The 14,724-nt window shown below is 39.3% G+C and overlaps 1 protein-coding gene across 3 annotated transcripts in view; it reads left to right on the top strand.

Annotated features, from left to right (window-relative positions):
- The first annotated feature begins 4,763 nt into the window (after positions 1-4,763).
- LOC135472362 (alpha-2-macroglobulin-like) overlaps positions 4,764-14,724 on the top strand; it is a 43,190-nt gene continuing 33,229 nt past the window's right edge. For all 3 annotated transcript variants that reach the window (XM_064751833.1, XM_064751832.1, XM_064751831.1), the window contains exons 1-4: positions 4,764-4,920; positions 8,839-8,993; positions 11,523-11,726; positions 13,480-13,532. In XM_064751833.1, the coding sequence (XP_064607903.1) occupies positions 4,856-4,920; positions 8,839-8,993; positions 11,523-11,726; positions 13,480-13,532 (477 nt within the window). In that variant the 5' untranslated portion in view covers positions 4,764-4,855. The remainder of the gene's footprint in view (positions 4,921-8,838; positions 8,994-11,522; positions 11,727-13,479; positions 13,533-14,724) is intronic.

Genomic DNA, 14,724 nt, shown 5'->3' with positions numbered 1-14,724 from the left:
ACAATGCAAAGGGACCAGGCCTCGGGGATGCTTAGTCCACCAGCAGAATCCTGGTTTATGCAAGAACACAATATAATTAAAAACGTAGAGAGTAAGACCAGAGCAGCGACAACAGTGTGATAGCTGCCAAACTGTCAGAAGTACCCGGTGAAATATGGCCTCTTGTCAACTTACCTCAGACAGGGAGGTAAAAGTGGCACGTGCATAGTTAGATGTCAAACAATAAACTTTCCACTCAATCATAAATCCGTTTCCATGGCGTCGCCCAGGTTTTGTTATACGGATGAATTTTCTACTCACTTTGCTGTTGCTGTCATTGCGTATGCTATTGTTTTTTGGGTTTTTTTGTTTCTTTTGGGGGGGGGAGGTGATTGCTGTTACAATAGTGATTTGCCTATAACAGATGCCTATCGCTTAAATGAAATGATGGGGTGAACTGTATATACTACCGATTGTATCTGGGCGAATAGCTTTCGGTGGCCTTTTAGGCTATCTGCCAGATATAAACTGTCGGCGTTCCGTTAAGTCGCTAAGGCGGGTTTGGTGTGTGATAAATTGTGGCATATTTTCAGCGCCAAAAAAATACACCGCTAAAGCTGCGCGATTGTTGATTTTTGATTTTTTTTTTCTACAAAAAAAAAACACGTTCCAAAAAGGCCGTTACTTTTTGGAAGCAGTTAATCTCGGGCTTTTCACCCAGTGTATATAATAAGTATGTACAGACATTTGTAGATTATGCAATGCCTTAAAATCTATCCCACAATGTAAAAGATAAGTATCGTAAAGATAGATAATCTGAGGTAGCGAAACTTTTCCAGATTAGAGGTGAACGTTTCTGTCGCGAACCTTGAATGAATGGATTATGCTGTATGCCTAAGGTTGTGGACATTACCATGCAAGTGACACCTGATTTATGGTGTCACTTAAAACAAATAGATGTCTATTATCGATAATAAAAGGACCCTTGTCCTAGATAGGAAAACCTCCCACTACGATGCAGCAGTAAGATGTAATTTTCTTCATGCAGAAAAAAGTAAAACTTACTTGAATATGAAGTACAATTACTGAAGGTGTTACAGGTGGGTGTGAATAATTGGAATGATGGGATTTATATTTTTTGTTTCATCAAAAGACAAAAATAGGGTCCAAAGCAGATTTTGATATTTTATGGCGTTTTGTATGATGGCGTGAACCAAAGTCATTTCCTAATATTTGGTGCCTAATTTGGGAATTGCAAGCTATAACAAAGAACCGTGTTCGCTCACGAAATCATATTTTTATAAATCGAAAAAAAAGAAGGGCTTTGGAAGTTCAGGGGAACTCTACAATCACCGTAATATTCCATGGCTTCCTGCGCATTATCCACATTGGTCCAGCGCTAAAATACTTCCCTTTAAACCGCTGTGTCGATAAGGATAACGAGCACTACTCCGATAATTCCACACTTATTAGTGTTTAACAAAGTGAGGTGATGGATTAATTTGAACCTCACAAGAAATTCTTTTTTCATATTTCTTCAAATATCGTCAGGCTACATCTTAGATAAGTTTATCTCCGGCCATAAGTGGGAAGGTCTTCCAGCCACCTGCGGATGGTCGTGGGTTTATCATATGCATTTAATGTATACAGTAGGCTGATGGTTAGCAACGAATATTATACCGTGATCTATGTCATCGGCTACACCTGTAATATAACAAATTCAACTGCATACCGGGGAAGTCCTTGTGTCATTTTGCAAACGATCTGTCACGGTGAGCAGGTTGGCAATCAACCTGTGCGACCGTGGAACGATTTCCCATACAGTTGCAAGGGGTCCTTCAGACATAAAAAAAATCAGACATAAGCGTAGATTCTCGTGTAAAAGACCTGTTAATTGTATCACTAAGAGGACTAGCTTACATATGCGGGTATAATCATCATTCTGTGGCATAACTCTCTCCCGATAAGGAGAAAGCGATTCAGAATGCACTGAAATTATATGTGTATAGGTTTCATTATCGATTAGGCACAATTTGTTTTGTGTCGTGTCAACAAAATGGCAAATTAAAGCACATTAATGGCACATTTGAAAAGTGAAAGCCACTGACCTAAAACTTGATTTAAACACGACAGAAAATTGTTACAGACTCTTATCAGCAGCAAGTATATTTTAATTAAATGTTAAAAGGTCCATCAGTTTTTGCGGTCAATCTGTGAATATATATAGTTTATACAAATTTCTGTACTGTTGTTTTACACATATTTGATATTTATCTAGATATTGATAGAGATTTTACTATCCTTTTCCCTGGAGGTTACGAAGGTTGTGAAATGCTAGGACTGCACATCCAGCAGTAACATGAGCCCGGTTGCTCAAAACTGGTTTAAGACTTAATACCAGATTTAGGTTTAAGCCAAGTCAATCTTCAATCTTCAATTCAATCTTGTTCTTATCCTACAAACAATTGTAAAATATAATATTAAATATGAACTAAAACTGATGCTGTTATACTTTAAATTTGGAGAACGGCATTGGCTGCTGAGTTTGGCTAAAAATTTAATTATGAAATATGATTTAATAACAGAATTAGCTAATACACTTTTGAACAACTGGGACACGATGACCGTGCTTTCGTGCTTAATGCGATCGTAACCTAAATTTCAACTTTGGGAATATGCCAGGGGAGACAACTATGGAAACTTTTCAATAAATTTATTTCTTTTACGCCGTACTCGGGAATATTTCCCTTATACGACAGTGGGAGGAAACCGGACAGAGCTCGTAAGAAACCCACAACCATCTGTTGGTTGGCGGAAGACCTTCCCACGTACGGTCGGAGAGGAAGCCAACATGAGCTAGACTTGAATTCACAATGCCCGCATTGGTGGGAGGCTTTTGAAGCATTGTGCCGCGCTTGCTCGCTGACCACCTCAGTCATGGAAACCCTTCTTCCCAATAAATAATTCAAAGCAGAAGAAAAGACGCACTTTGTTTACCGTTTTTCTCGTCGCAGCCGACCTCTGACCTTTAACACTGCGGGTTCGAATCCAATTGTCGCTAGACTAAATGTATATACATGTACCACTTGAAGAACAGTTTTAAAGTTATAACATAAATGTAGTCTGATTCAAAAAATTGGAAGGCTTTACATGCATCAGTGTAGCTTTTTCCTTGCTGGCATGATGATATGACTAAACCATGAAGAACAATACAGGGACTTAGCAGTCATCTTTAGTAGAGGTCACCCTAATGTCAGTGATACAGAATTCAGTCTTTTAATTTTCATGAGAAGTTTTTTTCTAATAATACCAACTTGTCCTCACACATAAATATTTCATATAAGTGTACATCTGTATATTTTGAGAAGTAATTATCTGTCTATTACACACGAATGGTTTGATTTCTGTTCGTTTTTTGGAAAATTTTATAGCTAGAGTTAAAATCAACATAGTCTATTATGGACCTCACCCGTATGACAAGCATTGCATATACAGCCCAAGGCATGCTACAGATTCATACAAAGATCGTACGCTTGGCGTGTTTTATGATTCCAAACAAAACTGAACCATATTTACAAACAGCAAATTGAGTATTATTCACTTTTACTGTTTTAGAGCACATTTTTTTCTGCACAGGGGACGATTGAGATATTTTTTGTTACCTAAAAGTTGAAAAAATTATACGCACTGTCGTTTGGCATGACAAGCTATCTCATTAATTAATGTGATGACAAGGAATTGTACGTAGATGTCCGGCAATGGCTTCAGCTTGGATACACAGCTTGTTTTATCTTGGCAACAGGTGCTCGTTCCAATCAACTATAGGTTTAACGAGGCGTGACCATTTCAAATGAGGGGGTCATATGGGCACAAGTCGGTAATCCACATTATCAACATATGCAGCGAGTCCGATCATTCAGTCAGTTGCGTAAGACGCCCTAAATAGATATAACTCTGATAACTGCCTCTCCTTTATGTACACGTACTATTAAACATGAATACAGAATGGATTAATTATCAGCATTATCAGCAGAGTAAATGAATGTTAGATTTATATCACACCGACATGAGTACAACACATGACCTTTGCTGAAGGCATAGTACTAGACTAGGAGGCGGGGGGGAGGAGGGGTGCAATTCGCTACTATTTATGCATCGTCACCGAGGTAAATTGACAAGAGATTGTATTTCATCGGTTACGTTTGACCATTTGCCATTACTCTGGCTTTTCTATTTATGCTACACGTCTTACTTAATTATATTGTAGAGACATCCAGAGAAGTAATGAATGTTCTGTTTTTTATTTTCGTTGTTTTGTTGTTTGTTTGGGGGAGGGTTTTTCTTTTCTTTTTTTTTTTTTTTGATCATCATCATTTTTATTTTTATCATCATCGCCATTATTATTATTATTTTTGTTTTGTATTTGCTTTTGGTTTCTTACACAACGTTTTAAGTTAAACAACTTCATCCGCCGTGAGTGGTTAACACTGATTTGCACCCGTGAGGTACACCATAGATCCCGGTCCGTTTCTTCACGGAAGTGTCCTTGTTTGCCGAAGTTGTAATCAAAGTATACCTCATGTGATCCTTACACATTTGTCGTTCGTTGAGCCGGCTTGGATTAAGCATTAATCCCCGTGGGTGGAGAAGCCTGGATCTAGGGGTTGTTTTTCCTTCGACCTACTTATCCGCCACGTGACCTGTGTACTTGGCAGGGTCTGGGAGACGTCGACGTGTCTTATATCGGGAACATATCCTCTCTCTCTCTCTCTCTCGATAAGGAATCTCAAAGAGCGAACCACGTCCACTAGAGGCAGCAGCATCTTTTTAGTATTTTTCACCCCTTTCGACAGTTTTCCACTCTTAAAGCATCATCATGAAATGGGCGGTGACGTCCGTCTTGATAGTACTTTTGGCATCTACTCAGGTTGAATCCGATGGGTAAGTCATATAAACGCTTTTCGTTAAAGTTAAAGATGGCACGAGAAAATATTTGTCTACCTAGGTCGCTCTATCTCTCTGGCCGTCAGTCGGTCGATCGGTCAGTCTGATGGTCGACCGATCAAATTGACAAATTGACATCCTATCTTTTAACATAGACAATTCATTTAACGAGGGTCCTGTGTGCAAGAAGACATCGATTTTTGCGGAATGTTGTAGCTTTGCGAGTTTGCTATTGGTCAAAACGTTAGCCGCGATAAGGCAGCTTTATGAGTCGCTCTGTCTGTCGTCAACCCATCCTAGCTTTAAACATGATCAGTTTGCATAAGGAAGGTCCTTGTGCAAGGTTACATGGCTTTTTTTGTGTGATGTTGTAGTTGTAGTTATTGCGAACTTGCTTTTTTTTTAAAACGTTTGCTGCGACAAGCAGCTTATATGAGACGTTCTGTCTGTCAGCAGGTCGATCTATCGGTTTGTCACATCCTATCTTTAGCATATGCAGTTGACTTCACGAAGGGCCTAATTGAAAGACGACATCAATTTTGGTGCAGGATGTCGCAGCTATTGAGAGTAGAGATTAATAATAGGTGTTTTCTGTTTGATTGTATTATGTCAGTATACATTTGACACACGTGACCCAGTTCAGAGAGTCAACATGACCACGACATTTTAATACCATTCAGATTTAAAGAAACTTAGGCTTTATATCGAGTTATATTTGGCAACTGATCGACAAAACACAAGTGGATGATTCCACAAAGCCATTTCTGACTAAAGTCAAAATTTGAACCGTTTTCAGAATGCTTCGTTTTTGGCGCTTGAAGTTGAAATTTTGACATATTTGTCTTAAGATAACAACGGTGGGGTGTCAAAATGTTAATATTTGGGGCCCAGGAGCTGTAAAATCCTATTTCAAATTTTGACTTTTCAAAACTGGCTTTGTGCAGCCGGCCCCATGTACACATGTATAAGGGCGCCAAGCTAATTTTTATTGTGGTGTTCATAGACGGACTTCCGCTATGTCGCATATCACAAAATGTTCAACCTAATGCCATGGTTTAACACTGAAGTGATTGATTGCTCAGAAAACCCAGACTGTAATAAAAACTGAAAAAGGCGAAAAAATTGGGTGTTTCGTGGACGAATGCAAGGTTAACACGTCTCCCTTGAAGTGTATTCAAAATGAAAAATATTTTGTGCGTCAAACGAAAGGCAGTAGATAACTGTATCAGTAATTAGAAACATTTTTGTTACAATAAGGTTGGTTGTTGAGACCATACTTTCCACAGGGTTGTGACATTAGTTTGGCAAATGATAATTCATTAAAACTTATCACAATGGTCCTATGTAAGATAACCAAAGACAATTACACATAAATGAACTATCTATAAGATGTTCCGTACAAAAAGAAGGAAAAATTTAGTGAAGAAACTAATGCGACGTCATATCAGTTACATTTGGTCCGAAAGGATCGCCGTATTTTATACAATTATAAATTCTCTTTTAAATCTCTGAAAAATAAATTGAAGTAGATCTGGGCACAGTTTAGCATGGCACTTCCAGTGGCATCTCCTTTACGTCATCTTTTCTCTTCCCTTTAACGATAACACATTTTACTTGTCCCAAAATTTACTGATGTCCTAGATTTACGCTTACATGCTAGTGTAAGGTTTCCAACCGGCTCCGTCTCGTTTTCTAAATGACAGACTTGAGCTAATATACGGTATGTGATGTGCAGATCAAATGTATGTGAACTGACCTTAAACATGGAACAGTTTTACTAACGGCTGAGGTGACACTGCCATTGACCTCGGCAGTCTGTCTCCAGATTGCATCGTCCTATAGTCGGCCAACGACCCCCCGGAAATCTGATCTTCCAAGTTTCACCCGAACTCTCGCCTTATGAATTGGTCAAGTCACATGATTTGACCACAGGTCAGGAAACCGTGGATGGAGGAACGAATTCTATTCAAGATTGTAACAGTAAATATTGTCCATACACAACCGATGACCGGATATGTCATAAAGAAACAAACACACAGGATATCACTTTATACATACATATGAGGTCGCGTGCAATTGGGTCATGCAGTTGGCGTGTACGTTCGCACTTTAATCGAGACATTTACGAACCAGACGATTCATATGTCAGTGTGCAGTCGATGGAAAGATTCCTTCAATAAACTAGAGATCATATTGGTTGCGCATAGAAGTGAAAAGCATTTTCATACGTTGGATCGATTAACAGTTGCAATCAAAGCGCAATTGAGATACATATTTTGTTATCGACAACTTATACTCTAGCATGGTACACGGTTTCAATACTGATTTCACTCAGTCGCCTAGAACATACCTTGCGTCTTTTCAACATTACTGAAAACTGTTGACTGCTTCCCTTTGCATGATTCCGTCCTATTTCCGTACTTTATATACTAGTGCTGTCTTAAAAAGTTGTTTTTGGTGTTAAAAGTTGTTTTGCAGTATTTGCCTTGTGATTATTGACCCGGGACGTCTATCTTGGTTAACAGATGGTATACGAATGTCTGTTTCGACGCATAGATTTCAACATTCTCAGCAGCTTAACATTTGACAGATATCGAATGCGAAAAACTTAAGATATCCAATTTCTTTATTGTAGGATAAGTCGTGTGGTTTGTTAACAGAGTAACAACAGTGAATATATGTTTCAAGAGTATAAAGATATATCCTTGAGAAGAAACGACCCAGATATTTTATTCGTTTTCACTCATAGTCTTAAATTACAAGCCTACTCACTGTTCTCACGATTTGACCACACAGTAAATGACTGTGCGTTGAACGTAATAACGGCAATCCTAGAGTCAAGGGCAGGTATCGGATTAATAGATATGTAACAAAATGTAACAAAATGTAAGTGACCGATAGGCTGGGGGCTTAAACTCTACCAGTATGTTTCTGAACAATGAATCTCTTTACTGTACTATCGATTGCAGTTTAGGAGTTTGTTATTATGTCTCCTCCAGTGACTTAATTGCAGTTAACATCTCTGCCCTTTTATACCTAATTCTGCTTAAACCCTGGTGCTGTCGGCGGGGAACGTTGCTACTGTTAAGCATTAACACGAACAATTAGAAAACTCTAACTGGGGTAAAGTGGCATGGTAGCCAGGACGCTGTATTTAACCGGTCACCGTTACATGTGACCATTTACCAACTATCACACTGTCATCGCTGCTCCCTGGGCTGTAGTCTTTTAGATTTTAGGATGAAAAGTGGAAGAGTCCCCAAAAAGTGTTCGTATAGACATTTGGTAAATCTCTCCTGTATACAATATACAATAATGTATTGGAAGATTCATCGCTTGGTTTCAAAATATCATCTTTCATGTCATCAATTCAAAGCAGAAATCGATAGATATTTTAATGTTCCTAAATGACATGGACCATCGATGAGTACCCGTATTTTTTTTTTCGTTACAGCATTGTTTTGAGGGATAAGACACGCACTAATTACGCTCTTTTAATGGCGAAAATATGATGTGTTTAAATCAGTTTTACTCTTACCAGTTCAAAATTCAAGTCTTATTATTATTATTATCATTATACTTGTCGCCACTGATAACTGTATGTCAGCTTTAGTCGCCCGCAGCATGTGTAAAAATCGTTGTTGTGATCTTTATCTTCGCTATATAGCTGCATCTACGTTGAGATTATCTTCGCAAAATGCGCCCATATATATTGTGGCAGGATGCAATAATGACAGTCATCAACTCTTAACAAATTTCAACCTTGAACATGACTTCTCAAAATATTCTCAAATATTATGTTATTATATTTTTCTCTTGTTCAGCGATATTATCTTTGCTCAGGTTATCCCTATTCCTGTAAAATTTGTTTCGCACAGGTTTAATTTTACCGCTTACACTTCCACACATTACCAGAAACTACATCTTTACGGCACCAGCCAAGCTTCAGATGGGAGGCACGGAATCCGTGTGTATCTTACTGAGTGACTTTAACGAAGACGTCTTTGTCCAGATTCGACTTGTGGATAATGGAACAGTTTTACAGAGTATGAGCCATACTTTTAAGGGAGGTAAGTATATGACTCGGCTGCATGTCCCTATCGGTTTCCACACCGCTTTGAAATGATCTATGATGACAGAATTCTACTGTTAGAGCTCATCCTGTAAGATGATATCCTGGGTCTAGTTGTTCAAAAGCGTATTACCGGTTAAGATGGGTATTAACGCTAGCCTGGACTAATGTCCCAATTAATTTGCTTTAGAATAACACTGCATTATATTTAGATTTAAATAAAAGAGACTGATAACATGGAAAGCAAAAACTGGAGCAACAACAACTGTGTAATAGTTGGAAAATGGTCACACAAATCCGGGGAAATACGGCCTCAGGTTTGTTTGCCTCAGTTAGAGCTTTATTCCCATTGTTCATTTAAATGCTTAAATAGTAGCAAATTGAACCTACACTAAAGTAGAATAAGGTTCAAAAAATGCAGTGATGATACCTACTATTTGATAGACGTTATACTGGTCTAGAACTACTCAAAATTGTGTATTGTCGTATTACTTAACTTTTACTCCCTAGCTTTTCAGCGACCGACCACGATTTCTACTCTAGTTTGAACAGTGCCGGTACTTCGTTTTCTAAATTACCCATGTTGCATATTGCTTCCAAACTCATTATTATTGATTCCGTGGTAATCCATAGATGCAGCATTCTTTATCCTAGACTGATACCAGCCTGCTTCAAGGAGACATCATGTTTATGCTAAGTACCTCAGTGACCACATCACTGCAGAATAACATAATGTCGGTTGAACTATCAGTACCCTAGCATTACAATGGACAGCTACTGTGGTTATGGGGGAAGTAATACAAAAAAATTCAGTTGTCAGTTCTGGTCGTGTGTACCATTTGCTGGATTCTCTGTAAGATGTGATGATTCCAATCTAGGCCACAAGTTAACAATTCATAGTGTATAATCCATAAAACGCCTCTTAAGTGGGGCCTCCTTTGGCCTCCTGCGGCTTATTGGTTAGCATGCTAGTGCTACACGATGACCTAGGAGCTTCCCACCAATGCGGTCGATGTGAGTTCCAGTCCAGCTCCGGGCGCTCTTATAGGCGCTCTCTCAGCAACCTGCGGATGGTTGTGGGCTTCCCAGCCTGCTTACCTCCTACTATTATGTTGGTCGCCGTCGTACAACTGAACTATTCGTGTGATGCTGCGTCAAACTCCAATTAAATAAATAAATACATAAATAGATAAATAATAATTATCACCTGGTAAGGTTCTTAAGTTCTATAGTGAGTATAACTTTCTCGTTGGCAATTATGAATTAAGCATTCATTGTCTGTGTCGTAGTTGTATTAAATACCGCTTAACCGGGTGCTAGTGGTAATATATATTCATCCATGTTTATTTATTTATTTATTTATTTATTTATTTATTTGATTGGTGTTTTACGCCGTACTCAAGAATATTTCACTTATACGACGGCGGCCAGCATTATGGTGGGTGGAAACCGGGCACATCCCGGGGGAAACCCACCACCATCCGCAGGTTGCTGGAAGACTCATCCATGTTTATTACATCGCCATAATACTGTTGTGAACAGTTGTAATCAATGCGAAACTGAAATACTTATCTTCGTATTAACGTAGAAATGTTAACGGGCTGCGAGTTTGAAATTAGATTTGGACATCATGTCTAGAATATCGACTGGAGGGCCTCCGTGGCTCATTTGGTTAGCGCGCTAGCGCAGCGTAATGACCCAGGAGCCTCTCACCAATACGGTCGCTGTGAGTTCAAGTCCAGCTCATGCTGGCTTCCTCTCCGGCCGCACGTGGGAAGGTCTTGCAGCAACCTTCGGATGGTCGTGGGTTTCCCCCGGGCGCTGCCCAGTTTCCTCCCACCATAATGCTAGCCGCCGTCGTATAAGTGAAATACTTTTGAGTACGGCGTAAAACAACCACCCAAGAAATAAATAAATAAATAAATAGAATATCGACTGTGTTCCCTGTATCATTGAATACTGATGACTGCATCCCACTTACATGTTGTTATTTTCCTTTGAGAACTGGTGTTTTTGGCTTATTTTGTAAACGGCAGGTCTTGAACGTTCCTTCATGAGTGGTGAACGAATGTCGGATTGAACGCTTAAACTAAACGTTTGTTGTTATGTAGAAACTATATCGGAGATTTTTGTCAAAACATCGATCAAAGAAAATCCAGCCGAATGTCTGCTGTTATCTTGGAATAGCCCAAATAATTATGCCTTTGGCAAAATATCAGCCGAGCCTGTGCATGAACGTCTTACTTTACCGTTCAAAATCGCTAATAAAGTTCCTAAATATATTCAATACTGGTCATTTTATGACTCTTTTCAAAATTTAAAATCCGTTCAAAACTATAAATAGTACAAGCCTGCTATTTTATGGAAGGCAACCATTTAAGCTATTCCTGACAAATAGAGAAGATTTATTTGATTAGTGAATATTGTTTCGATAAATCTCTGGAATGGCCTCTTTAAACAAAGTTAGAAATACTTATGTTTTCTACGTAGTTATGCATATTCTTTTGTTTGTTCCGTACGTTTTAAGGCGAGGGCGGGTGTGTGGACTTCCCAGTTCCCTTACTGACGGATAGGGAGAACAGCTGGGAGAAGGATGACCTGGAAGTGATCGGTGTGGGTCAGGAAACAGACCAGCGTTTTGAAGGTCTGACCCATGTCAATCTAATTGAGAGACAGTCTAGTATTGTCTTCTTACAAACAGACAAGCCTTTATACAAGCCTGGACAACTGGGTGAGTACGCTGGGTATACCTGCAATGGTTGCACATGTCTAGCGCGGCGAAAAAAAAGAAGCTGTAGATGGTGTTCATTGATTTAACACTTATATCAATATTTAATTTTCATGTTTTATTTCAAGGAGAAGAAAACTTAAATATCAAACAAATACCATTGAAAAGAGTATGCATTTCCTCGCAGATGCATGCCATAAAAAAATTCTAATATGTACCTCAAGTTGATAAATTATAAATAAAGTCAGCGCTGTGGGCGACTCCATTTTGCCTAAGAACTAGTCCTGAAGTCTTCTGTGTTAGAAAGAGAATTGCCGTCGGAAACCGTCGAAGTGCAGTTCGTACATTTCCGGTAGAACGCTTCTTCCCAAAAGGTAGCGAACAGTAGTTGTTTTCCGCTTGACGATTGGGAAACCGGAATGTTGAACGTAGGTTCCGAGTTCACACGAACATGCCGGCAGTTTTAACGACTATCATTGGCTGAGAGGCAACACACACCCAGCATAAATTACAGGGTGTTAAAAATGGAAGACGCGATGGACTCAGCGATTTTTGCCAGTTTTGCCATTTTCAGGATTTACATGTGTGGCGAGAAAAAAACGTAAAATTATGCAACAGGCACCACCAGAAAAAAATCCATTTCAGTGAAGACGTCAAACTGCATCCAAATTATATTACGATTACTCGGAAACACCCGTGTCCAATACCCATAAGGATCAATCATTTATCAGTAACGACGAATAACATCACACGACTGGCTTTACTAAACTAATGCATGCTCGTAAGCACCCTCAATCTTTAGGTTGAATACACTACGGATCCAGACTGAAATGTGTTCTATGTACCAGGGGAGGTAAATCTTGGATGATTACATGCCAGGTTACGCATGAGCGCCATCTTTCTGTTACAGCATCATTTTATTAACACAGGCATGACACTATACCCATTGTCTCAGACAATTCTTAGCCTCAACAAACTTTATGGCTAAATGAAATGAATTCAATCTGAATTCAATTTGCTGTCCATAGACTAACAATGTTGGTGATTGTCCTTTATTTGGTTGCTCATTTGCAATTATTGCTTTTGTTAGGAACAAATTTATGAAAATACAAGTGTCTATCAGCCTTTGTTGGTGTTTGAAATGCAGTAAATTACAAGGTAGCTATAGTTAAACTAGAGAAGTCACGACCATGTTAGCTGCCCACACAAAGCAAACGGGCCACGGAGACACGGCACTTTCCACATTTCAACCATTTCGATCAGTGACAAAAAGCGGTAATAGCCAAACAACCTAGATAAAATGTAGTTTTAGGCTTTAGGGAATTTTTATCAGGTTTTATTAGGCTTTATCACATTTAGAACATGGATGTACTCACTTAACTATGTTAAGAAAGCAGTTTAGCTTATAAAATTGTTTGAGGGGTCTCTGTGGCCGATTGGTTAGCGTACCAGCACGGCGCAATGACTCCCCTCTTTAAAATGCGATCGCTGTGAGTTCAAGTCCAGCTCACGCTGGCTTCCTCTCGCGGCGAAAGTGGAAAGGCCTTCCAACAGCTTTCCTATAGCCGAGGGTTTCTCCCCGAGCTCTGCCCGGTTTCCTCCAACCATAATGCTGACCGCCGCCGTATAAGTGAGCTCGGCGCAAGACACCAATGACATAAATAAATACACTGAATATATATTGGTTTCATTAAATGATTCATGTTTGTATGCTATAATTAACATCTCAACTACATGTTTTTAATTTTCTTCTCAGTTCGATTTCGGGTTTTGGCGGTCGATGAGCAGCTTCGTCCAGTCGCCAGTCCTGTGCGTATATTAACTTGGCTTTCTCAGAGATTTAGAATTTAATTAATTTGTCTTTCACCTTATCACCTGTATGATGTTGTGAACTAGGATTACTTGTATGAAGCCCACCCACCCCCCACCCCCCACCCCTAGCGTTATGGGCACCTAATTGCCTACTTCTACTTGTCATGGTAGTATAAACTTACATATAACGGCTTTTGCAAGCAAGAGCTGTTTCAAGTAATACGCCTACATATTTATTTATTTATTTATTTATTTATTTGATTTGTGTTTTACGCCGTACTCAAGAATGTTTCACTTCTACGACGACGGCCAGTACTGTGGTGGGAGGAAACAGGCCACAGCCCTGGGAAAAACCCACAACCATCCGCAGACCTTCCCACGTACACGTACACGTACACGTACATATCAGCAATACAAATGACATCAGCATGGAGAGCAAAATTAGAGTAGCGACGACTGTGTGATAGGTCGCTCCTGGAAACCAAAAGTGTCCACACAGGGAAAACAAAAGTGTTCACACTATAATATGTTGCTTCGGGAAAACTAAAGTGTTCAAAAAGATAGCCGTCCCATTGGTAATATGAAAGACTTAAAGCATGGAGAGCAATACCAGATACCAAACCCAGAGCAATAAATTTTTTTATTTAGATTAAAAAAATGCAGTGAAGTTAAATACAATTTATTAGACGTCACCGATCTACAAGAACTCAGAATGCGGTGTCGTCATGACATTTAATAAACATTTACCTGAAAACAATGCAAGGAGACCCAACCTTGGGGACCAATAGTTCACCTGCAGAATCCTGGTTTATGTAAGGTTTCGATAACATTGTCAGTATAAACTAACGCCAGAGTTATGCAGTACAAGTCCAGAAGTAGTACAAGTGTTATGTAATGCTAACGGTGTACAGCCTCGTAGTACAGTCACGCAGTACAGTCACGTAGTACAGTCACGCAGTACAGTCACCTAGTACAGTCACGCAGTACAGTCACCTAGTACAGTCATATAACGTGGTGCTGTACTTGCAAAGGTTAGTATAAAGCTAGGTGTGCTATATGGTAAAGTGTATAGCCAATTCTAAGCAATGCCAGTGTTAATGCAGGAGAATTCTATTGTAATTCAGCACCAGATGAACGTAATGGCACTGCATGTATAATGTGATGCCTGCGCTAGCCACATCCACTGTAA

Source organism: Liolophura sinensis, chromosome 8, assembly GCF_032854445.1.
Source record: "Liolophura sinensis isolate JHLJ2023 chromosome 8, CUHK_Ljap_v2, whole genome shotgun sequence".
In the NCBI taxonomy this organism is placed as follows: domain Eukaryota; kingdom Metazoa; phylum Mollusca; class Polyplacophora; order Chitonida; family Chitonidae; genus Liolophura; species Liolophura sinensis.
The sequence above is the reverse complement of the archived record's forward strand: the minus strand, read 5'-3'. Positions and strand labels throughout refer to the sequence as shown.